This window comes from Doryrhamphus excisus, chromosome 13 (assembly GCF_030265055.1).
Source record: "Doryrhamphus excisus isolate RoL2022-K1 chromosome 13, RoL_Dexc_1.0, whole genome shotgun sequence".
Lineage (NCBI taxonomy): Eukaryota > Metazoa > Chordata > Actinopteri > Syngnathiformes > Syngnathidae > Doryrhamphus > Doryrhamphus excisus.
The window spans coordinates 15,256,677-15,283,467 of NC_080478.1; the positions used below are offsets into that span (position 1 = coordinate 15,256,677).

The 26,791-nt window shown below is 39.8% G+C and overlaps 1 protein-coding gene across 5 annotated transcripts; it reads right to left on the minus strand.

The window, feature by feature from the left end:
* Nucleotides 1-2: 2 nt before the first annotated feature.
* zdhhc14 (zinc finger DHHC-type palmitoyltransferase 14) lies at nt 3-25,940 on the minus strand. 5 transcript variants are annotated; one of them, XM_058089864.1, is made up of 11 exons: nt 25,366-25,940; nt 24,582-24,864; nt 15,577-15,737; nt 8,733-8,885; nt 7,113-7,250; nt 6,469-6,517; nt 4,463-4,565; nt 4,110-4,219; nt 2,926-3,031; nt 2,186-2,208; nt 760-1,014 (listed from the first exon to the last, which is right to left on the minus strand). In XM_058089864.1, the coding sequence occupies exons 2-11, from the start codon at nt 24,821-24,823 to the stop codon at nt 918-920; spliced, it is 1,182 nt and encodes a 393-aa protein (XP_057945847.1). In that variant the 5' UTR covers nt 24,824-24,864; nt 25,366-25,940; the 3' UTR covers nt 760-917. The 5 variants fall into 5 exon arrangements, with proteins under 5 accessions (XP_057945846.1, XP_057945844.1, XP_057945845.1 ...); XM_058089865.1 differs by having other exon boundaries at nt 760-969; nt 25,366-25,934; XM_058089863.1 differs by lacking the exon at nt 2,186-2,208 and having other exon boundaries at nt 3-969; nt 25,366-25,938.
* Between the last annotated feature and the right edge of the window lie 851 nt (nt 25,941-26,791).

Genomic DNA, 26,791 nt, shown 5'->3' on the forward strand with positions numbered 1-26,791 from the left:
GATAAAAAGTAGCTGATTTATTTATATCCACAGGAAATATAATTTGTAATAACCTTGGTACAATACAACTGTCATTTTCTCCAACATAAAGCAGGATGATATGCAATATGATGACGTCAACCATTGCACTGCTGAGTGTACATGGAAAAAAGGCAGAAAAAACACTGTCCAATCAGCAACAGGCAAATAGGCTCAAGTCTGTCTGGTGGGGGGGAAAAAATGACAGAAATTCAGCCTTTTGTTTTTCTGACCAAAAATGTGTCAAATATATTTTTTGCTTGAAATGTCTGCTTTGAAGAACAAACAACCTGTGCAGATTTGAGATGTTTCCCTTCAAGTCCAAAAGGAACATGAGAAGAGTATCAGCACAGCAGAGACGTTTGGCAAGACATTGGCTGCGGACACCTGCGTTCACTTCAGTTGTGTTTCAGGTCCGTTCTGTTATCAGCAGCTCTATTCATGCCACCACATTGGTGGAAACCTGAAACTCTATGCGAGCGCTTGTGGCACATTTTTCGGGACCGTGTGCATGACTTCAGGTTGTCTCCCCGACTGTTAGACAGAGCTGAGCTTAACCAGTCCTCTGACAGAATCCTCGTGCAGTGAGTCCTGGCTTGCTGGATTGTAGAAGCCGGCCTGCACAGTGTGGCTATGGCCCAGGGGGCTGCTGCAAGGAAGCATACCCGGGGGGGAGGGCAGGTCCTCTGGGGTAAGAAAGTGGTGGTCCTGGAGGGGCCGACTGTGGTTGTGTTTGTGGCCGTGTGTGTGAATCGGCAGCATGTCGCCGGCCTCCTGGCAGCTGAGGCTAGGCGTGGAGCTAGGAGGGGTGGGCTGCCCAAGGGGGAGTGAAGTGCAGGGACCCCCCAGTCCTAGTGAGGTTCGGCTTGGGAGGGAGCCTCCGTTTTCTGGGGAGGCCGTCAGGATAACCGGTTCGTTTGTCTGCTGCTGGAGGAGGGGGGTGGCAGCGGCCTGCAAAACGAATTTAGTGCTCTGAATGCACTGGTCTTGGTCACACTGGGAGCACATGGCAGAAAGCAGAAAGGGGGCAGACGGAGTGAAAAAGAAGAACATGGAGGGATGAAAGCAGAAATGGAAGAAAAAAGACGTGATGAGAAAGGGGAGGAACGGAAAAAGAGGTTAGTACCCTCATTACAGCCCACAGAGAACCCTGTACACCTGTAAACAGCTCAAATGAAAGAAAGCTGAAAAATCCAGTTGCTGCCTGCTGGTCTCTGTATATTGGAAGGTGCAAAAAAGCGTCCTAGGACATGACAATTAACATCACATCGCTCTATAACCGAGGGTCCCAAAGTGGGGTACATCAACTGTCATGGAGGTACATAAATGGAAATGAAAAACAATTAGCGCCCAATACAATTACGAGTGAGCCTGAACACCTGACAGCACAGAGCGCACAGTCAGAGCAGAAAGGAAGGAAGGAGACGCAGCATTGAAGTCCTTCATCGGCTTGAGTTATATAATCCTTCCCTTTCAATTTGGTATTAAATTAATATGCAGATTTAAATAACAGCGATCGGAAGTGGACAAAAGTGAAGCTCAAATTATCCCCACATCTGGCTGATATAAAAGATATGTAGGACGAATACTGAATACATTTATCACTGCACATGTAAAACTGTAAAACAAAATTTGACCATGCAAAATTAAAAGTTCTGAACCAGAATTACTTACATTTTTTTGAACCAATTAGTCATGTTCAATATTTTAAAGGGGACCTACTGCGCTCATTTTTGGCCCTTTGTATTAAGTTGTGGACTCCAATAGAGCAGTTACTCACAAGAACCAGCACAGAAAGCTTTACAGATCTTGTGCACCTATTCTAACTGTATTTGTTTAACATGAGAATACAACATTGTAACTACATTTATAGGTCAGAAAAAGTGGGAAAAGCATAAAAATAGGTCCCCACTAAGTTAATGAAGATTTAGATTTTTGTTTGTAAGTATGCAGGAGTAGCAGGTACATGGCTTCAAGTCAAATGTCTGAAGGGGGACGCGACTGAAAGGTTTGAGAACCATTGCTCTAAAGGTTGTTGACCAGATTAGTGGCACTGAGCAATCACGTAATCCAGCGATAGAAGGAAGACCACCAATAGTGCTGAGGTGGCAGGTAAGAACAGAATATAGGTGGTGACCAATAATGTGGACATTTAGATCTATCTCACCTGTCTGCCTCAGTCTCACTGACCTAAAAAAAATGACAGTGCAGATAGTTCATTACTATGTGCTCATGCGCTCTGAATTGACAGTGATGACTACTTGTTTACGGACTAATCTTTTGAATTTGGGGAGGAAGCCGGAGTATAGTGGATGACTGCAAATTTGGAGATTTTTAAAATGACATTTTTTTTATTTATGAAATAAATTTGTGTGCTTTTTCTCTCTAAAATATTGTTTCTTTCAGAAAACCCATCTCACTAACCCTACATCATTAATAATGTATCAATATGTGATAATAAAGCAGAAAATGTTTGCATAATCACATAATACAGACTTCAGTATACATAATATTAGACCAGCCTTGTTACTTGACATTTCTTGTTAATTCTAATGGCTGATACCACTACAAGTATGTTACCAATGAACCCGACAACATGGAATGTCTGCACTGTTTTTTGCAGTACAATGTAATAGCTACAGATGTAAGAAAGAATAAATATTAAATAAATATAATCAAATAAATATTAAAATATAAATATTATCAAGAAAACCATGGAAATGGCTACATATAAGCTCTTAAATGACACTCTTATGAGCTATGTCAGTGAGCTAAAATATAGTTTATGTATGAATAAATGGCCAGACTACATAAAACTACGCTGCTGTGGACATGTCCTAAATATGCATGCTTCTTCTGTCTTACATGTGAGCTTGTTCCAATTGTGGCAGTGGGTGACTGTCTTACCATGTGGCTCTGCTGAGACTGAGTAGCACCATACACAGTGATGCCGTTGGTTGGCTGGGCCAGCTGCGGTGTGTCTGGCTGGATGTAGCCCCGTCTATCAATGAGACTAGTTAGGGAGAAACAAAGAGAGGAGCAAGGTATTGTTGGTCGCCATTCATTCCTACATATTACATTACATTCGTGCAAATGGCCCTTGTGAGTCAGCACAGCGGACAGAGCCTATTGTCCGTGTAAATGGATGCATTCTGCGTTGTTCACCCTTCGACTGGGTCAAAACACAACGCAAAGGTTGAGGAGTCACTCTAGATAGCTAAAGCAGCCACATGTGCACAGCTAGTAAACAATTGAAAAGAAAAGAGCATATTAACTTCAGGGAAAATAAGTCAATGCCTCAGCAAGGGTACGGATGCATCAGGTTCTCTCTCGTGTGCATGTGTTTGGGTGTGTGAAGGAAGCGTTGGTGGCATAGTCTGAGGGTGAATTCAAACATTCCTTCCTCACTGGTGGACCCAGCAATGCAATGCTTGTGGCTTACAACTAGCACGCAGCCAGATGGCAGCCACCTGTGCCATGAAGGTTCTCCTTCGCTAACCAGTAATTATTGATGAGTCATGCCTGTCTGATGCAAAAGAATGTCACGCGTACTTTTATTTTCTACAAGGTGAATATGAGTTCATGGCTATATTGGCACGCATTTATGTGTTGAAATAGAGATTACTATGCATGTCTTTCTTTACTGGGTTAATGTACTGTACATATTAACACCATCCACGTTGTTATTTTATCCACAGGAAGAATGACTGAGCAAATAAAGATAAGAGGAGATAGCATGGTTAAGAGCGCATTCTTACATTTAGACGATGAGGGATGATGACATGAAAAGGAAGGCGTTGACAATCAATTGAACACGAAAATGTGTTTGAATGTGTGAAATCATATCTCTACGATTCTTTGATCACAGATTTTGTGAGGTGCTTCAAACCCATTCAGCCCTTGTGTCTAAGTAACTGCAGTGACAAAAGCAGCAGGGCTAAGTAGTTCCTCGTGTCAACATTTCTATTTTGGCAATTCAAATAAACTGACGATAACAAAGAGTTGGAAATGTTGTGTACTACTAGAATGCGTAGACAATGATGGGAAAGTTATCCTGCGAACGTGGGAACAAACAGTGGTAAACATCATACCTTGGCGGCAAAGGTCCACACAGTGCTGCACAGCAATTGGTGACTATATTGCCATGGCTGTAAGGATTATAGTTGTCCTTCCCTCTTTTTGAAGACCAAGAGCCCTTTATCTGGACATGACAACACAGCAGAAACATCTGTCAACGCTTCAGTGGACCCAACCTATTATGTGTTGAAGGTATCTAGACTCACAATTTGTGTCAGCTTTACTATCACATGCAAAATTGGCAGACAAACTGAACTTTATTATTATTATTACAGCGCGCAAGGCGCAGCTCACAACCACAGCTTCAAAAAAATCCAAGAGGAAACCTAGAGTAGGCATTATAATGAATATTAAAATCAGTACTTACATCTTCATTGGTGGTCTGGTTGGAGCTGATCAAGTAGGTATGGAAGCCTGAAAGGCCCACAATGGACCACACAGAGAAGAAACACACCACCACCTCCAACACAGTGACACAGTGAAGTCAAGGAAGAACTCTAAAGCATGTATACTTCAGTGAACACTTTATACATACAGTATAACAACATGGACCTGAGCAGGCGCAACATTTAACAAAACAACATATTGACCTATAGCCCAAGGACGTTTGTCCTCATGCCAATGGTTCTTTATTTGCTCACTTAACTGCCACATGAAGCCTTGAGATGACAAATACCATGAATACCTTCTTGCCTTAACATACAATATCACTAAGTCAATGTTAGCACAGTGTTTTTTTGTAATTCCTCAAATGTGATCGACAGAGGAGGAATATGAGATGAAGCACTTCGATGAAGCAGGCTTCTTAAAAATCTGCTTATGTAATCTACTGTAGATACACACACACACACATGATGATACATGGTCAGATAAGTCTGCAAACACTGGATAAATCCAATGGACCTTCTTTTTCTCTTTTCTCATACAGTACAACCCAGTCGGGGTCATTGCCCGATTCTAACCCCTCTAACATATTTCACCTTGGATAAAGAACTGCCATGATAACATTGACTCCAGCATCCGTTTATTCAAGTGCTGCTGGACAAGCCCTTCTCAGCTCAGCTTGACACACTTTCCTCTGCCAGACAAACTGTTATGGCACTCGGCCACTGAAAGGATGGCAGAAAAAGGAGAGCGCTCTGGGCTGGCTGTCCACTAGATAGTGGTCTGTCTTCTTGGCTATTTGAGTCAAATGATTTTAGTTTTGCTTGGACTAGAATCTGCTGATGAAGTCATGCTTGTGAGCAGTAATACATACATTAAAAAAATAGATAAATGTAAATGTTTGTATTTAAGTTGATTTTCCCCACATCACTGCAGGTGGGCAAAGGGCATCAACGTAAATATGCTGGACGATAATTGTCCTACAAATGATTGCCGATGAATAGTATTATAGTCACCATTATTTTTGAGACCATGTTTTACTTTATGTAAAGATAATATATGTATGCAATACTGTCAACATTATTTTGAGACCATTTTCTCCATTAATAACATATGGCATAATAATGTGAGTACACCATATTAGAATCAATATACTTCTCAAGAGTATTTAACATTGTAATTGGAAAATGAAGAGCTTCTAAATTAATTATAAAAACATAATAAATTAAACAAAAAAAAAAGACAAAAGACCCAATTAATTATCAAATGGACTTTCGTGTCACAAAATGACACTGTGCTAATTATTGCTTTAATTATGGCTTTAGCGACTAACGCTATTCGCAGTTGTCTGTCGTTCTTCACATTCATGAACGACCCAGCAACAATTCTGATCGTAGCTAAACTTACAACTTACACCGAACATAGCACATATGCAAGACAGAAACCAGCTTCCAATCGCATAATCTACATTTATTTTTATTCTTTTATTCTACACAATTTAATGATGTTGTTTACATGTGTATTTAAAAGCTAGTTTTAAGCTTATTAATGCAGTTTTTTTGTGCATGTAAACATACTGACAGATACCAAGCTGAGGAGGAGCACTGTTCACTGTACTTTCGCTTACACAACACAATATTGTGATGACAGCCTGACGTATGGCACAATTGTTGCATTTGCAACTTAATGTGTCTCACATATACTCACCATTTAGCGCACAGACACGCCTAAAAAAAATAAATTCTCACACACAACCTGGGGTGGTGGGTTTGTCAGCAGCGTGATGGGAGATAAACTGATAAACTGTGCAAGCTGGGTTTTGACTAATGAAACAGGAGTAATGTGATGTGCACATCCTATAACATTGTACAAAATGCCACGAACAATGGAGCGCTTGCTTTGAGAGTACATTTCAAGCAAATGACCAACACAATGACAAAGCATGAAGGACTGCAGCAGTAAATGGCAGGCCTCAAGGTGAAAGGATATCTGGCTGGACTATTTTTAAGAGCAGTGAGGAACCCACTTTCATGGGAGCCTGTAGAAACAGAGATGCAAGGACGTCCATCATAAGAGTGTGAGAAGCTCTGAGGGTGTCAGAGGTTGGGTTATATATGCGTTGGAGTTACTACCTGATGCGAATACAAGGCAGAGTGCCCACTTAAATTGGCATTTCAATTTATCATCCATCTGCCCGTGGACAGGGGAAAAAAGCCCCCAAAATTTGGTGGCAGCTGTGAGATTGGTGCAGAATTATCAGAATTGTTTTTCCTTTTCATAACTGTGCAAAATTCATTGGGTTTACAGGCTGCTGGGTTTTGGTAATGTTTTACAGGAAAGATTAAATGTGGACATAAAAGGGTGAAATGGCATTGGGCCTGAGGACATGAATTAGCTTTTGTCCTTCAAATAACCAATTGCTAATAAATTCAGTCTCAATGAGAGACCAATAATTATGTTCAATATAATTAAATATATTTTTTACTGCTCAAGTGAGCCCATATCACTGTGCCCACAGCAGCATTGAATGCTGCTTATTGGAACATACACACCTGGAACCATCTGGCTTGAAGCACATCCATGTATATGTGCAAGTGTGTGTGTGCGCGAGTGTGTGTGTGTCTTTTACTCACGTAAAATTATGTGTGTGATGACAAAGGCAAAGATGAAGATGGTGAGAAAGGACAGCGAAAGGATAAACATGTAGAAGAAGCGGTAATTCCTCCTTCCCACACAGTTCCCCACCCAGGGACAGTGGTGGTCAAAACGTTCTGCATGGAAAGCAAGGACAGGGAGAGAGTGAAAGTTTGGGGTATGTTCACTCTTACACATACTTTTGGTGCTTTTAGCCACACATAAGCCTTGGTTTTGTGAGTTAACACATTTTGTTTGAATCTTTTCCTTCATGAAGGTGATGCCTGTTGTGCCTCAGTTAGGTACATGGAAAAGTGTATAACCCGCCCACTTCCTGCTCGCCACCGTACAAACCACAGCCCACATAAGACACACATGCACATGCATTAGATGTGTGTAGTCAGCTAATATTACTATTGAAGTGTGATACTTAATGATATATGATAGTGAATGATAATATAAAACTTACAGTAATTATATGTATTATATATGATACATACTGATATTCATACTTGTCTGAGTGTTACTTTTCTACTTTCCCAACATCCTAACATCTGTGAAGCCATAAATGTGTGATTGGTGATTGGAGGCTGGGCCGCTGTGTGTGTATCTGTGCACGTGCATTGAGACCCACTTCCTTCATGTCTTTGACAGCAAGAATTTTTGGCTTCCTCCGGTTCTCAATTTAGATTGAATTCTGCAGTTACGGCTCCAAGTGCCTTGAATTTTTTCCTGCTTCCTTAGGTGGCGTGCTTTCTTGGCGATATCAAGTGTTGCATTGTGCCAGATGTTGATTTACATAGACATCAGATCTGGTTTTCACCCACTGTATATAAAAATGCTTTAAAAAATGTTTTCAACTGAATTCATGCAACAATTTGCTTTTTTGGTAGTGAATGTGAACTTGACTCAACTCAGTATAAAAATGCTTTTGTTTTTTTTTTTAAATACCCCTGTACATGTGGCCCTTATGCATGGCTTCATGTCGAGACACCAGATGCTTGTTTGAATGTAATACCCCAGTTACTTCAGAACATGTAAACAAACAGTGGGAATCCACATCTGTGCAAAATGTAGGTCAAGTGAATTGTCTCACAAAATAGACACATAATGTGAAAAATGGAGAGTTATAATAAACAAGTTCCAAGAAAAAACAAAAGACCAAAAGACAGCCAAAGCGACTGTGACTAAACAATGGCCTAACAGCAGTGGTCAGCAACCTTTTTGAGCCCAAGATCCCTGGTCTCAGCTGAAAACCTATGGAAGATTACCATTTTTGCTTTTTTTTTTTCCTTGTATCTGACAAACCGGCAAAGAGTCTTCCAATGATAAGAAAATGACTTATACTGGTATAAATGACACAAACGTAAACAAGAGTTGCTTCTGTCACATCTTGCACTGTAAAGCACAGGTATAGTAATAAAATATGCACTAGCCCAATACAACAAATCACCCATTCGGTGAACTTTTGTTTTGTGACTGAGATAAAAAACTAAAGCAACTCTAAAACATGCATGCGATACACATTTTTGTGTGAATATGCCTTTATGTCTACAAATGTTGAAAATGACTAGGTTAAAGAGTAAATCACATAATGCTGACCGGTATATTTTACTCACCCACACAATTGTCACAGAGGCTGCAGTGGGAGGCACGTGGTGGTCTAAAAATTTTGCAAGTGAAGCAGTACTTCAGCTTAACTGTTTGGCCATTGATCACCACCTCCTTGGTCCTCGGTGGTGGCCGGTAGCCTGTACTCCCGTTGGCCACATCTTAGAAATGGAGACAAAGCGGACATACTGTAAGAAACATTGGCATGTTCTCACAAGGAATCCACAAGCATAAATTATTAATTGGAAGTGTAGCTTCATCTATGCTTACGTAAACATAGAGTATGGTCTACAGAATTATATAGATGACATATACTTGCTTGAATACTAATACGGTGCTAATCAGCATTACATGACACTACATTTTAAATAAACCTAAACAAATAATAAAGATGGGTAGATAAAAGTAAAAAGCGAAGGTAGTCTGTGCAGCATTCCATAGAAGGTGAACATTTTTTTCTGTCCACAATACAGTGACATGGTGATCCAGAGCCTCTGAATAATTTTAGTAGCGAGACAGCAATGATGACAGGTGAAATGGTGAGGAGGAGAGTGATGATGATCATTTTGGAGCCATAAAAAGGTTGAGACAGTTTGCCATTACAGCTTGTTTCACTTTGAGCACGCACACCTGGGAGGGGGACAATGTGTGTAAGAAGACCTATTTATGTTGGGGTAATGTCTATCTAGGACGCATAAGGCTTGAGTGGGTCCATTTCAAAAGAGGAGTGCAGCCAGTGGGTTCAGCACCATCCTATCACTGACTAAACATTGCAGTGGACAGTTCACCTCAACCTGTCCATTATCATTCACAACACTATGTAGACGCTGACAGACTAATGAAGAGTAAATATATTGGCACTGCTGAAACCCAAGGTAGCCCCTAATTTACCAGTAAGTGTCCCGCAAGCTAGGATATTGGCCAAGTAGACTGGGAAGCAAAACAACACAGAAGAGGGCTCAATGTCAGCCAAACTGAACTTGGTGCTGCCCGCTGGTGTACAAAGAAAGACTGATTGCTATCCTGCCATGTATAGAAAGGTCAGAAACAAGTGTCTACGATCAGATCAGAGATAAATGATAAAGATGGATGGATTTGAAAGATTAGAAAGATGACAGAATAATAGCACAACATTCAACCTTCAGATGGAGGACTAGATAACGGTTGGGGGTTCTTACTAACCCCGACATTACACTTTTGTTGCCAACTATGCTTGCCCCCTCGAGTCACAGTTGTTTCACATGTGTGCACACTCCGTGCCAACACGGTACACTTTCCTAGCCTCAGCACTGTGTGAAAGGATTGACTTGGCACACCTTTCCATGCACAGGCTTGCAATGTAGTGGAACTCACCAGTCTTTGTCAACCAACCCATCAATTCCTGGTCCATATTCTTCTTCCTAAAATGTTCCTGCTTAGGTCGACATACATAATAAACCGACAAAGTATGAGACCCAAGGGGGTAATTTCAAGGGCTGGGAAGACCACAACTCAATACAAAAGGCCGAAGAATTAGCCTAATGGGCCCCATTTAAAGTGTGGAACACAGTATTTCATCTGCAGGGTAAAATATATACATATCAAACATAAAGCTGTGTTTTGAACACACTGGCTAGCAACTAGCCTCATCACAGACTCACCTCCAGGGTGTCAGCATCGAGCTCACGCCTCAGACTACTATGTCACCGCTGCTGTGTCCCATGACATACATTGTTAGCTCACTCATGCTAACTTCTCCCTTTAAATATTACTGATGTGGTCATCCTTTCTCCATTCATTCATTAGTCTGAGCCTTTAGCTATCAAAAATGTATTTCCTCTTCTGGCAACATCACTGCCCTGGCATTCGGCAGCTTGCTTGGCCCATATTAGGTAAAAGCAAGGAAGGAAGTAGGAAGCTCCAGCCATCTCTCAGTCTGATTAATGTTTCAGAGAGTCTTTTAGATTTGGCAAGTCATCACAAGGAGGATGCCAGCCAGTTTAGTTTTAGCATAGGCGCCAGGCAAGTGACCATGCATTGATGTGGCAAAATGAAGAAAACTAACTTATGTTCAACTTTGGGAATGAAAAAAAGCTGAGATACGATGTCTGATCTTTCACACTTTTCTTTCCTGACTGGTAGGATGTTTGCAATTTAATAAAAATCTAAGCTAATGAAAGCTTCAAATAATTTAGTACATCATTTGCTCATTATGACATGTGGTTGTACATGAATTTATCCTGCAGGTATCATCAATCAATCAAGTGAAATCATGACACACTAATGCAAGATATCAGTTGTCATTCCTTTGCATTTTCAACTGAATTTTGAGGCAATAGTAGAATATGACTGAGCTGGCTGTGTCATAGATTATGTTCCATAAGCCTTTCTAATACCACTGTAATAGTGACCCCACTATTTCACAGAACACAAGTGGACAAGTTTCTAAGCCAGCCTTTTAGATTTCATTCCAAGTGTTACACAACAACAGCATACCTCACTCCCATTCAGCTCATGCAGAACTAATGTTGTCCAAATGAGTACTGATCAAGTGGAGCACCCTTAACGACCTACATGACCTAATTGATTTTATTGTAAAATCAATACACCCATCATTCATTTACATAATGCACACCTCTAGATGAAATACTAGCATTTTGTGTGATTGATTGAACAGATTTTTGCTCCAAACTCTTTCCAATGTGTCATGGATGTTGTAGTGGTTGTTAGTGATGGCCTTATTGATTCCAGAGTACAGTAATCCTTTGTTCATCTCTGTTAAAAGGTTCCAGACCCAACAGTGATAAGTGAATTTCTGACAAGTCGGATTCCTTCTTTATAAACAGAATATTTGCATAGTTAGAGCACGGAAAACCTGCTTACAACCTTGTAAATACAGTTCTTAGCATTACTAGAGCCCTCTCACCATAAAATAAAACCCCTATAGTCACTATTACACTCATATTGCCCAATATAGTAGACATAATCATAGAAAATAAGCCATATTAGATTTTAATAATAAATAACATTGTAATGTTATTTACACTCACAAGTTAGCATCGACCACATACTACCTGCAGGGGCATTCTAATGTCTTGTCAATGTAACGTTACTGACACCTAGTGACCAGTGTAGAATACTACTGTAATGCCTGTTTGTAGTCAAGTAAAGACCTAGAACACATATGAGAACATATATGCAGTGAATATTCACACAGGAGCTGCTGTCGACCACCACACTGCTAACACTCAGATAAATACAGTCAACTCGAGCTAGCTGGCGTCACACGTGTCACTTTCGATGCTCCACTCTTAAAAGTCATCCCAAATTCTCAAACAACCAAAGTGAGGAATTTTCTGCACCATAAGGCGTATGCTAAAACATGCGATCTACAAAACAAACAAACAAATAAACAAACAAAAAAAACAGTGAGTTTAGTTTAACTTTATTCTACCATTTAACAATACACTCACTGTATTTTTAATTCATCTCCTCCCACAAATCCATCAATGCTCGTCTTCTGTTTTTGAATTATGATGCTAATAATGATGGTAACTCCAAAGAGTCAGTAAAACAATGGAACTAATGTTACACACAAACAGAACTAGGGTTGGGTGATAAGTGTTATATACCGGTATAAAGTCTTCCAATGAAATAACTTAGTATACCAGTATAAATGACCATTTAAAACTGAAAAAAATGCAGAGTTGATGAACTAAACATGTTGAAATGGAAGCTCCTCTTATGGAGCATGAAGGGAAGCTAGTGGATTTAGATTAGTTTAGCATGCTAGTGCTAAATTAAGTGCTAAACATGTGCTAAACTAAACTAAGTGCTTTTACAATGCCGCCATGATGTCACATTTGGTGCAGACATTAGCTCAACTGTTTTGCAAGCAAATCAATAATGGTGGGGTTGAACTTGAACCCCGTAGAGCTGACTTGACAACATCATTACATATTAATGAGACTTATAGTGAACACTAATGTTCATGGCTTACTGGTGGCCAGACCATTAAGCAGTTTTCTTTTCAAAATGACATGATAGATGCTGAGTACAAGTACTTGCTATCAATAAGTAATTTACTTTTACTTTTCTAAGGATGTGTTAGTCAATAATTGGATAGGGTTGTGAGCATCCAACAGTACTGGAAAAAAATATGTCAGCTTCAATGTGACCAAAAAAGGAGCAAATATGTGAAGAATAAAAGGTTCATGTGAGAAGAGCAGAAAAGAGGAAAGCTTACTGTGCAAAGTACAACCATATATACAACTGATCATTCAAGTAGTATATCAGACGTTCAAGAAGATGTTAGGGGTGTCCCAGGTATCGTTTCGAAACCGGCAAAAAAAATTGTATTATATGGGCCTAAATCTAAAATCTCCAATATTGGCAGAGCAATAAAAGCAGTCCATTCCAGACTCCACGGCAGCACTTTTATTTAGCATGCAGAGCACACTTGATCACAGCAACAGCTAGTGCATTTAACAAGGAGTAGGAATGATGTCAACTGTGTGGCAGTATTTTTCAGCAGCATCGGGGAAAAGACATTGCAGCCAAGTGTAAAACTTGTCATGCACAAGTTTCCCATAGTGGCACAGAACCACATTTGAACAGCATGACAACTGGGATGAGAAATCGCAATCGAAAACAATTTCATTGCCCGGTGTTTTACCACTGTGTGTCTACTGCTGCACATGACAATACACATCTTGAATAAAAGTATGTATGAGTTGTGTTGAAATCGACCGATACTCAAGGCTCCCATATCTGCATGCATCATATTGAAGTGACAAAGTTGCATTGGGACACCCCGGGTGAATATTGTTAAATAACACTTCATTCAGTCCACTCATCAAGACGGGTGGGCACCCCATAGTAAAACTGAAAATGAGAAAGAACCAAGAGAGCGAGGGGGACATAGAGTGTTTTCCTTCCTGAGGCAGACTTATGTTGGGGCTTGGAATGAGGCTAGATGATTGGGATAAGAGCTAACAGATGTGCCAGAGATGTCTCGCGTGTAAATCTGCTGCACCAAGACTTGCACCAGCTGCACACTGGACAGCAACAGCAGAGGAAAAGAAAGACAATAAGTGAAATGCTAAGTGTCTCTGTAACGTTTCCAGTATGACGCAATAACCCACGTTGCTGGCACACAAATAACAACTCACAAGCGCAGAACTATGCAGTTCAACCATAAACACTGGACAAGGTAATGGATACCAACAATGCATAGCCATGCAAACTAATAAGGGTGGTGATGTACTAAATACAATATGATCTACAATCACACCAAAAGTAAAAGTCATTTGGTTAAAGTTCACTAAATACCATGGAATGGAGACACGTACATACGTATTAAAAAAAAAAAAAATTACATTAGGGCCGAGTGGTTAGCGCGCAGGCCACACAGCTAGTTTACTTGTAGAACTGAGTTCGATTCCACCCTCGGCCATCTCTGTGTGGAGTTTGTATGTTCTCCCCGTGCATGCGTGGGTTTTCTCCGGGTACTCCGGCTTTCTCCCACATTCCAAAAACATGCTAGGTTAATTGGCGACTCCAAATTGTCCATAGGTATGAATGTGAGGGTGAATGGTTGTTTATCTATATTTGCCCTGTGATTGGCTGGAGACCAGTCCAGGGTGTACCCCACCTTTCGCCCGAAGACAGCTGGGTACCCAGCTCCAGTACCCCCCGCGACCCTCGTGAGGATAAGCGGTAGGAAATTAATGAATGACTTGACATTAGCATTTGCTTGATGACAAAGCAGTGAAAAAGTCGAACAGGTTAGTTTGCATTTGTTATTAGATAAGCCTTTGCATTTTAAAATATGCCATTGCTGGTAGATGAAATTACCTAAGGACATTTTACTTTTTGACTTTGTAAGTTTATAACTACTAAGTATACAGATACAACGTTGGGTCCAATCAGCAATAACAAGAAAAAGAAATAAAATGATTAATTGTGGTTGAGAAACAGTTACTTATTATCCACAAAAGCCAACGGTGGTTGTGTGGAATTTGGGTCAGCAGTGTTCTTTTTTTGTTTATTCTCAGATTCTCACATGTTTGTCAAGTTCACTGGTACTTTTCAGATGGCTCTTGCAACACATTGGTTTGTACTCTATGCAATTTGCAGTAACCAAAAGCTTGTTAAAAAGTCTGGTAAAAAGAGAGTATACTAGTCCAGAGTTTGTTTAATGAGGCCCTAGGAGGCCTGAAAGACAGGAAACAAATACTTCACAGAGCAAATAGAAAGACCTTTTTTATATGTGGCATATCACTGAATAATCTTGAAACTCTTAGTGCATTTTAAGCTTCCACAATGTTGGTATTTTACATACACTAAAGCCGAGATTCTAAAAATACAAATTTTTGACCCAAATTAATATAAAATTAATGAACCATTTAATTATGTTATATATTTCAAGTTAATTATGATAAAAAGGGGTATGCTTTTTAAGTGTTCAGTACTAGTAGGTACATGTCTTCAGGTCAAATGTCTGAAGAGGATCACTGAACTGAAGTTTGAGAATCACTGAAAGGCTTCCAATGCACGCATGCAGTTATGACTTGAAGAGCTGTAAAAATGCAATTTGAATTGTTTGTGTCGAGTAAATAATCAAATCGAGCCTATTTCAGCCATTCAAGAAATGAGCTCTTGAGGGTAAGGACATAAAATATTTATTGTCATATAGTGTCTACATTTCTCTAAAAGGTAAATATCAAAAATAATCTTTTAAAGTTTTAAAAAGTTTAAAAAAATATGTATTTCCAAAGCCACCATTAAAGCCCAAGAGTGTCCCCTCCATCTCATCTCTGGTCATAGTCTAGACCACATCAATCATGTAATGTAATAGCAGTGGTTTCTTACCTATTTGCCTTTCTAGATCGGCTGCTTCGTCCGCTGTGGCCCTGGGCAGAACCCCTGGATCACTGAAGCTGGTTCTCAGCAGCGTTCCCAGCACAAAAAGAAAGAGCACTCCCCCTATAACCGGTATGACTGGGGTCAACTGCAGGGCCAAGAAATGACAACTGAAACGAGAAACAATGATTGTGAGAGGAGAGGAAAATGACAAATTATAAAATAACAACACAAACCCCTACAAACATTAGACATACAATACCACAAAGCCTACTTTAAAACACACTAAGTGTAATGCATACTGGCGATTAAGCACTTTGCTGTATAATGACTCCCAAGTGTAAGTAATCCCTTCACCCAACACACACACACACACACACACACACACACACACACACGTCAGTCTCAAAAGTTGCAATCACTCTCATTAGGTGATCCTGTGTAATCCTATTAACCCTACAGTGGCACAGGTGATTATATTATAGTGATCACACTTAGTTGTACAGAGATGGAAGCATGAGTTGCTCATTATCGGTATATGGAATGGAATGGAATGGCCGATTTGGCTGTGGCACATCATATTAACTTGGTCCATCAATGGCCTAACCGATTATTCCATTAATTGAAAAAAGCTTCGAATTTTGAAAATGATCTTGATTGTATTTTTGTGTACAATTATTGTTTTACTGAAGCTATTTGACAAACATATAGTTTTTTTTATTATTTAAATTAATTTTAAATCATTTAAACCATTACCTTTCCAAAGATGAGGTCAGATGACCAGTAGTAAGAGCCTGACAAAAAATTACTGGAAGGACCCTTCACAGGTACAATAAAAACAGAAACGTGTATGGTTTCTTGGAAGTGTGGCCTTGCAAGGTTAATCATTAAGGCAGTGAGTTCCTAATATACCAATTGCTTATATAACCTATCACATCTACCGCTCATATGGTAACACCTTAGGAGGGGCACTCACATCCGCTGATGTATGCCAACCTCAGTAATTCGCACATACTGAGCCAAACTATATTTAGGTTCGTCATGTTGGATTCCACAAATGTGAATGCATGGGATATCAACATGAACCCAGAAGATTTACATTGGTTGCAGGTATGTGGTAATTAAAGTCAAACAATGAGTACAGCCTCCCTTCTTGTTCACTTCAATGGCTAGAGGGGAACACCTTCCAAACAAAAAGGTCAGCCAACAAACGATCAAGCAGTAAACACAAAACTGACTCAAAAGATTATTTGCCAGTAAATCAAGTGAGATGGTTCTTGGCAGTGTACTTGCCCTATAAAATCAATGTTCCATCTAGCACAATCAGGATTCAAGACAATAAATAAATCAAGCTAATATTCATCATCAATGGAGTTGGTGCCATGACGGTGGAATGCGCCCCTTGCCATCGACAGACAAAACAAATTTACTCTGCTTGGGACACTTGGATGAGGATCACTGTCATACACAACTGAATCACTGTTGTTGTAAGTCTTGGAAAAAAATGATCTGCTAAATGACATAACATATGATCAATAAAGTCACTTTTGAACTAGGGAGTGGAACAGCACGTGTCCACATGAAGGGAGGATTCCATGCTGGATTATTGAAATATATTATATCTGGGTGTACCAAAGGAATTGGCAAATTGAGAGCAATATTTGATGAAATCTAACTAAAGACTAGCGCGCGCACACACACTCACAGGCACACACGCACGTACGCACACACACACAGACTTCACTGATAACATGATTCTTGATTTGACTGAAAACAGGAAGGTAGTAGTGGTTGATTTCAATGCCACATTGTGTCTTTGGGAAGAGTCACGTAAAAGTAACCTTAAATTTATCCCATTCACAAGAGATAAAAGCAAGAAGTACTTATTCTGCCCTTAGAGACAAAGTGACTCATACATCAGAAAAATATTGAAAAGGTTGTCATGTGTGACCTAAGTTATGGCCAGAGTTAAACGCAGACGCTTCGAGGAGGATGGACGAAACTTTCAGGCCAACTCTGCAATAGGCACAAATCAATAAATATGTGGAGAATACACAGTTCATTTTTCTTCCCCTCCGAGGACAATGTGGTCAGCAATCAATTGCAGTCACTGAACGTGACAAATGAAGAGCTGTGGATTACATTGGATGGACTCAAAAAAGGGACATTGTGGGATCGAACACATTTCCCCTTTAAATTTAATGGAAAATCCTACATTTACATAGACTTTAGGGGTTTTGTTGCTATGGAGACACAACCTATCCAATGTCAGTTTTGAAAAGGGATGCAGTTACCCTGGAAACAGCTACATGAGTCAACTGTCTCGAAGAACTAAAAGGGAACAAAGAACACATAAGGACATTTCATAAAAGAATACAACATGGCAGTCCTAATCTTTAATTGTGTCAACACATTCATTGGTAGATGAGAATAGGATTAATGTTTTTAATTCATCAGCTATGTTGTAGAAAAAAGAAAATCACCAAATCAAGACGTGACACTACGTTACACTACGCCGGGGGTATCCAAAGTGTGGCTCTATTTGTATTCATATTCAAATTGTATTAAAAAAAAAACACGAGCCGTAAAAAATGGAAAAATCAGCAGTAGTTTTACAAGAATCAAGTGAAAAATATATATTAATAAAGTTGCAAATCTAATGAGAAAAAGTCAACATTTTATGAGAATAACATTGTGTATTTATTTTTATATAGGTAATTTAATTTTAGTACAAGACGGTTAAAACATGAAAAAAAATATTTTATTATATATAAATCTAATATATGTTAGATATAAGGTTGGGCAATGTGGACCTTAGCATATACCATGATATTTTTAGGATGCATCACGATATGACGATATAATATTTTTAATCAGCAGAGTCTTGTATAAAATGCTACAAACTTTAAGCCATATAATGATATATACTTCAAATTGTAAACAGTGCTTATGATTAAGGAAGCTGTAGTCACTCATGCAATTCCAACTGCATATGGAATATGCATATATGGATATTTAGCAGGACACTCTTGTTTATTTAGGCAGATATCAGGCAAATGGTGCTCTTATTTTAAAGGACGGTCTCGCAAGTATGTTCCGTGTGTGTGGAGATTGTGTATTTACAGCTACTTCCATGTCGTCACCGGGCACCGCAAACGTACCTTACATTAAAATACAACATGGTGAAAATATACTCATCGAGACCGAGTCGCGCAACCACACAAGCTAAACCTTCTAGCTTCCATTCACACTCTGTAAGAGGAGATTCAGCCAACTTTTGGTTTCAGTTTTTTCCTTATTATTCTTTTGTTTATTCATTTTTTTTTACATTTTACACTTATTTTACCAACATAGAGCCTGGCTAATGTTTGTAATTATCAATTATTACCTTTCGTTTTTTAGTATGTGGCCCTTGGTGTAAAAGGCTTGGACACCCCTACGCTAGGTCCAAGGTCCAAGTGCCGAACCGTGTAAATAACAAATATTATGTACAACTACAGTACTTGTGGAAAGTCCCCAGTCGTTTTGGTCTGATGTCCTGTGTGGCTAGGAGACGAAGTGATGTAATGATATCTCACAATCTGTGTTGAGTGTTACAAAAAAAGTAATGAAATTTGATATTCGATATTCTATAAGGCTTTACTCTATAGTATATTAATCATTTGAGTTCATTTGTGCAAAATCAGGTAAAAAGACTTCAGACAATCAAACAAACACATCACCATTAAGTATCCAGGATGTTCTTTCTGCATTAGACCCTCTCACAGAAATTCAACACATGAAACATTCATGTGATTTAACTACAAACCTATCCCCAACTGGCACTCTGGCAGTGTGATCCAGGAGAATGTCTAACTTCTAAAATACATGAGGCAAATACTGTACTATGGAAATGAAATGTGATTCTACTTCAGGGGAACAGTCAAATGTGCTTTCCTGTAACAGCTCCAAATTTTACTACAAGGGTTGAATTTAATTTAGGGCTGGTCGATTGATATTCTTAGTATATTGATATTTACTTTAAGCTTGATATCAAAACAAACCATATAAATAGTTGATATCGATATAGCTTGGATTTGTACTGTATCTCCCTGTATCTCCTGTATATCCCTGTATGCACGAGGTCGGAGAGGGAGAGCAGAAGCCCGGCATCTCAGAAAGAAATAAGCAGTATCTCGGTAATGTGGAGGTACTTCGAAATCAGAGCATAAAAAAAACATGTTTCTCCACCATGTATAAAAAGATGTACTGTATGATTATATTTTCTATATTTCAAAACAAGAGTCGTCAACTTTATTGTGACTTTGGTTTTGTCTGGACTGACTTTGTGGAAAAAATATCGGGATATAAATATCGTATATGCATATTCAACCTAAATTTACAGTATCAGGAAATGAGTTTTAGTTCATATCGCCCAGCCCTAATTTAATTTCTTCAAACTAAATATGTTTCATTTCCATTTTGTCAAACAAAAGAAGCAGTCCTGCTCACAACTTTCAATACTTCTGTGCTTCATGATGGTTCTTGTGATCAACATTCCAAAAACACAACAGCGTGACAGAAAACATCCTGTGTCTGCGTGAACTTTATTGTATCATGAGACTAGCCAGACAACGTGCAAAGACAGCACACTTGCACATCTGTGGGAGCATAAAATAATAAATAGACCAAGGTCTGCTGGTGGTGAACAGGGTTTGTTTTTTATGGCCAAGTATCCCCTTAGCCCTTAAGATAAATAAAAAACAAACAAATACGGCCTCTGTAAAATGTGTACATTTGCATACACTCAAGTGAACTAATGAGTGTGTTCCATGAGCAGAATTTTCGGATTTCGGTGAGGAGGAAACATAGTCCCAGTTAGCTGATGGGGTCACTTAAGTAAAGAGTTTGGCTTCTCAAAACTATATGCGTGCAAGAGTAATACATTTGCTAACAAAAACAAATATCTGATCTCTCAGGGGTTATTTTCTCTCCGATCTTACCACGGCATGGTCTTGCTTGTCTGTTTTGTGTGTGTCCCACAGTGTTTACATGCGTGGATGGAGACTGCTGCACAAGTGAGAGTGCCTAATGATAAGAATGGAGATAACGGGGAACCATAGAATCACCTTAATTTAGACAAAAACGTATCTGACTTAATTGTCAAGCATGGAATTAATAAGACAAAAAGTATCCATACATTCAAACACATTTCATGGTCTCTCACACAACAGTACATTCATGGATGTAATAAAGACAAGTCACAATAAAAGTCAATCAACTGAAGATGAATGACAGCCACCAAGCCCCGCCAATTGTCGGACAAGCAAGGAGGAAGTGCTGGCCATCATGCTAATGACAGTGCCGTTTGAGGCCTTGAATGAAATGTCAACATTTGTTTGTGATGCAGCTTGTCAAGACTATATAATTAAAAAATCATTTAGAAATTATTTTCTATGTTACTGTGAATCTAAAATAAAACTTTTGTGCAGCCTGAATGAGTTTGTGATTAAAATGGGGTTTAAGGGTTTAGCCTGAGATTCCTGCTCCTTACTGAGGCTGTCCTTTAGCCATGGATGTGTTCCTCTGAGGTGACAATGTATTCCCAGATTAGGCGGTCCAGAGTTCATTACTGATAGATCTGGTTAGCATGCACCACTGCATGCACTCTGGATTTCAGACAGGGGCAATTTCACATCTCTTAACACTGTTTGAACCTAATTATGACGCCACAATTAACTGCCTTGTCAGTTTTAGATTTATTATTAATTGGCTAAATGGCAAATTTGGAAATGTCCAAGGCAACTTTTCACAATACAAGATGCACATCAATGCTTAGGCAGATTCATAGAAAAACACCTCTTTCATAGGACATTTTCTCGTTAAGATTTGTACCAACACTATCTATCTAGAAAATACGAAATGTATAAACATTCCTGGATTATGGGTTCTTCTTTGGCCTGTCTCTCAGCCCTTCACCTCAATAGAATTCGAGCAACATTACTAAAAAGGTTTCTCTAAAGTGTGAGGCAGACTCTTTTGAATGCAGTGCCTCAAGGGCTGCATGTTCAATTCAGTCAAACACAGATACCATCACCAAGGATAACAATTACTATATCTGTGAGATATGCAAAATAATCTGCTCCTATGAAATTAACAATGATAACTGAGCAGCCTAGTGGTCTCATTATTGACTTCCTCCTCTCAATAAAGCCTGTCTCTCCCTCCCTTGCAGACAACCACAGGCATGGAAGTAAGGAGATCTCTTTTTTTATCACAGTTTCATTAACTTCTTGTATTTATCTTTTTATTGCTCTATTTTATTTGGCCTTCATGTGATGTGTGTGTCCAGTGTCAAGTTAATTTAGATATACATTCCGAACTACCCTAAAAAGTTGACTGACATTGCTGCCAAGGGAACAGGTAAGTACACCGAGGAATTTAGTAAACACCTATGGTAGAATGCACATCCATAACTTGGAATACACACAAATTTCAGACTTTTCTTGTCACAACATTCAGTAATGGTCCTTATTACAACATTCAGTATTGAGGTACTCTGACATCATTAAACAAAGAGCACATTTACCCTACACAGAGAACAGTAGCCATTATCCACTGCATACACAGCAGTTTGCCTATTAAGGTCCATCTAGTTCGAAAGCACTTTACCCTTACAGACAGCCAGATTGAGCAACAAACCTCATGAAGGAGCAGGACTGTTATCTAGACCTGATCAGGTTTCTACAATGACAGTGTGATTAGTCAAAGGGGTGAAAGAAACAATGCACTGTGGTAAACCCATGAGTTGGCAGTGCTTAGGTCATTGTCGATCTCCATCACATACTTCAATCCCAGTGGTAATATTTGGGACACTTAGGAAGACATGGAAAGGCTGGCTCAGATGCTCAGATTAGTGTGTGAGTCCCTTGGGAGAGTGGGACTGTAATTAAGCAAGTACAAATGACATGACTAGTCTACTCCATAACGCTGAGGCAGATATTAGACAAAACCCCTGAGAGAAATTTTGAAATGTACAATATGTCATAATTAACAGGATTGTACAGCACAGTATGCAGTTTATCAATAAAATGTCAGACTGTTATTGCAGTATTTGAAAAGAGCCCGATGCAAAATCGAAAGTTGTCCAACTGCAAGTGAGATGAAGAGGAAGATGTTTTTGTGAGGACTGCAATCAAGGTGTAAACACGTTTTCATCAAATTTGAACATTACAGTTTAAATGTTGCCAGTCATATAAATAAAACAGAAGTGACTCACATGTCCTCTCCTGTCTGACAGTTCTAAAAGTTGAGAGAAACTTGCACAAAGAATAAACGCAACCTGAAATACAAAATGCAGATATTTTGTTGGTTTATGTACAAAATGTGAGTTTTACATACTATTTTGTGTAATGCTGTTGAAATAAGCTATAAAAATAAATAAAAGGCATAGCTCTCAGTCATTCTCATTTTATAAAACTAGTGCTAAGCTATTGGATCATATGTTAAACTACTCTATTTATGCTTCTCTGCTTAAATTTAAATATTGTATTTGGTGATTTTACCTCAGCTTCTGTTGAGTGTTGCAATGCATTGCCTGGTTAGGGTTGTATTTGGTAACATCATAGGGCCGATACCAATTTCTTTTAAATAACTGACAGCATAAACCTTCAATGTTCCAATCTATTTTGTTAAAAAACACTGAATAATCCGTGTGGAACGATACAAACTTTGTTCTTAACTCCACATGACGTAGTTCTCCCATATATAAATGAAACGTTTAGAAAATTGTTGTCCAAATTACTCAACTTTAGCAGTTCCTATAAACTCACTTGTGGGAATCGGCGCACAGTGACGTTATATGCAGTATTTTGGTTGGCCGTTCACACTTGTCTCAGTCGCGATATGTCCACTTGCAGGCAGACGGATTCCCGTCTCTCAGGTTGTCTAGGCCCCCTTGTTTGGTCATGGATCGCGTTCATACTTAAGCAAACAAACTGTAATGTCTCTCGTCTGTTTTAACTGAACCAACAATGACAAGTGTGAACACACCGTCATTCAGTGTGCATCATGCAGAGGCATGTATAACCCACAAACAAATGGCCGCCACACACACGAGGCGACGTCGCTTCTCGTCCATTCATTTTCAATTGAACCTGTGCGACACGGCGAAATACAGAGTTACCGTCCAACCAAATGACAAGCAAAATTCATGCATACTAAATTTTGTCCTTGTGCATGTCATTGTGCAAACGCTAGCTTGTGACAAAATTCCCTTTTTATCACTGTTGCCCAGACAAGGACGAATCAGTATGAGTTTCACTGGGTGACCAACGAATGGACAAGATGCTATTCAGTACTCTCTTGCAAGTAAACATGGAGGAAAAAAATAATACCTGCTATGTCAGATTTCCCAGAGCTATTTGACATTTCAAATTTAATTTTGATTTAAATCTTATTTTTAATATATATAAAGGAAGACACAGTTGCATGGCTACCACAGTAAACATACAATTTAAGTTTACATTAATTAAAATGGACATTTATGTAACAGCACCGTTGCGTTTCCTTCTCTGAGTTACTTTGATACCCCCAAATTCCCTGTAAATCTGACTGCCGAACAAAACCGTGAAAGAGTTAATCTCTCTGGATGTGAGCACATCCTCACTCTTTGCCTGCCATGCGCAGGATTTGTTATATGTTGGCGAGTTTCGCCAATCACAGTCGCTTTGTCGCCTTGTGGAGCAAATAAAAACCCACAGCACTAACCACAAGGCATTTTTTTAAATCACAAACATGCCCTAGCCAAAAAAAATTGACATGGAAAAATGAAGAAGCTGGTAATCCCCAGTCAGTTTAGGCTTCCTTCCCAATGTGCCCAAAGGTCATTGGAAACAAACTGACTCCAAACTGATGGCACAAGTGGCATATTCTATCATCTAAACTTTTCTGCATTCATGACATCCCCAAGTCACCAGTTCAAAGTGCGCAGGTTAATCGCCTATGGAAGCACAAAGACTGAATACAATACTCACTCAAATGTGAAGAAAAGTCCACAAGTCACAAGGATGAGGACAAGGGTGAGGTAGAAAACCCCGGTCTGCTTGGCCATCATTATCCTCCCATCGCAGTAGAATTTATTCCGACCTGGGAATGACTCCCATTTCCTCTTTTTAGGAGTCTTCTTCTTGAAAGGAGTCTCCATTGGAGTGGAGCTGCGAGTGCTTATTTGGCTATACTCGCACTCTCTCATAGACTCAGACACTCCGAGATGCATCAATTGCTCTTTCAAATCCACTCACTTGAAAGGATTCCAGGCTGTGAAGAAGACAACGTACAAGTTAGTGAGGCTAACAGCAACACCTGGGTTAAAAAAAGTTTTAAACATGTGTACTTCAAACGAGAATAGACAATACTTCACCTTTCGTCTTTCGTATAAGAAATAAATATTTAACTTGTTAAATGAGCAATCAGCGTTTCATGTTGTTACAGCAGACATTGTTAGCATGCGAGCTGGCTAGCCTCACGTAGCATCCGAACTATGGCTAAAGCTAATGCAGTTTGACACATGAAATTAGGTTAGCACTTTGACTTACCATTACAATTGAGAGGCTATCTCATTAATACACAATTTCTTCTACATAACTACACGTTTTGGGCTTTCAGATTAACTATTACGACATCACACACAACCTAAACTAAGGGGTTGGTGTTCTGGCTGTCAACACACGGTACTATGAGCACCATGTCTCCCCGTTCAGGTTGTTTGTGTCCAACCAAGAGAGGCGACAAACTGGCGGAGCGGGCGCGTTGCCTTACCGAGGGCAAGTAACACTGGTTGTCGTGTCGGGGTGTTGTCGCTTCGTCGCTGCTCCACTGCTTCTTATCCAGGTTTGTAACGAGCGTAGAACAAAACGACACAAACCATTTTATAAGTTTAAAGGCTCCATATGCCTTAAACGTGCAGCTTGTCGATAAACTTCGAAGGAAAATCCAAAGAGAAAGACAACAAACGCAGTGGGGTTGCTCTCAGGCTTGCTCCAGCATCCCGACTCGTCGCCGCCACCGGACCACAAAGCCCCAGCCTTTCATCAAAACAACAGTCGGTCAAACACCGCGAATCTTAACCATTCCGTGGCAAGTTGTAGCTTCCCCCCAAGAAGCGTGCGGGCGATCCAGTCGAGCAGCCGTTCGGTTTACATTGTGTTCCGGTACGCGGGCTGAACTGCCACCCTCTCAAGCACCATCACCATGGGAGCCGAGCGGAGCCTCCCAGCCTGCTCGCCGGCTCCTCCCACTTCAAAAACGACGTCGCCACTGAGGGGGCGCTCTACAAAGACCCCTCCCAAACCGGATTCGGGACCTCCATTAACATCATCGTCAACGTCACATGTATTATAACCGCCATATGATTGCCCATTTTTTATTGAGCCGTGCACTTAACACAAACGAGTCGAAGCAACGTGCCTCTTGTTATGCACCAGAGTGACTTCCTGTTCAGTGCAAAGTAAGCTCCAAAATAAAAGTGTTACAGTATGAATCTGTAGTCTACCATTTAAAATTGGCATATCATATTAGAGCATAACAACTTCATTAGCATCCAACTTTATACAAACAAAATTGTGAGGTGAATGCTGTAATGTTGATGTAATGGTCAAAATTCAAGGATATGTCTGGTTTCACTTCCAGTTTTCCTTTTCTTTGGTGCACTGACATATGCAATGTGTTTGGAAGGCATGATGATGAAGGGCGTGAGGTATGTGGCGTAAGGGGGGGGGGGGGTATGTTGTCCTTCAGTACAGATTACATACTCTTCCACCGCACTCACATAACTATTCTTGTATTTACACACCAAAACATTAAGGTCGAAACCTATTATGCGGGTACATCTTAACCACAAAACATCGTTAATTGCACTGATCTGTGTCTTTGTTGCGAACACATTTGGGCTCAAGCTCACCATAGTTCACTTGCAAGCGGACCGAGACCCAGCTCTCAAGCGGTCTCAAGAGTCATATTCTCACCTTCTGAAAGGATATTGCAAGTTCTGCAGGAAACGTGATGGCTTCATTGAGTCTCTTTTTGGGCTCACATCTGGAGATGATACAGCCCTCGGACAGGCTTGGCGCCAGGAAGAAATAATGACAGCAGAAGTAACGGGATGAAAGAAGACCATCTAGGACGCCCAATGCAGTGTCAGTCAGGGGAGGCGTCATGAGTAACAACATACCATAAAAAATGTGTC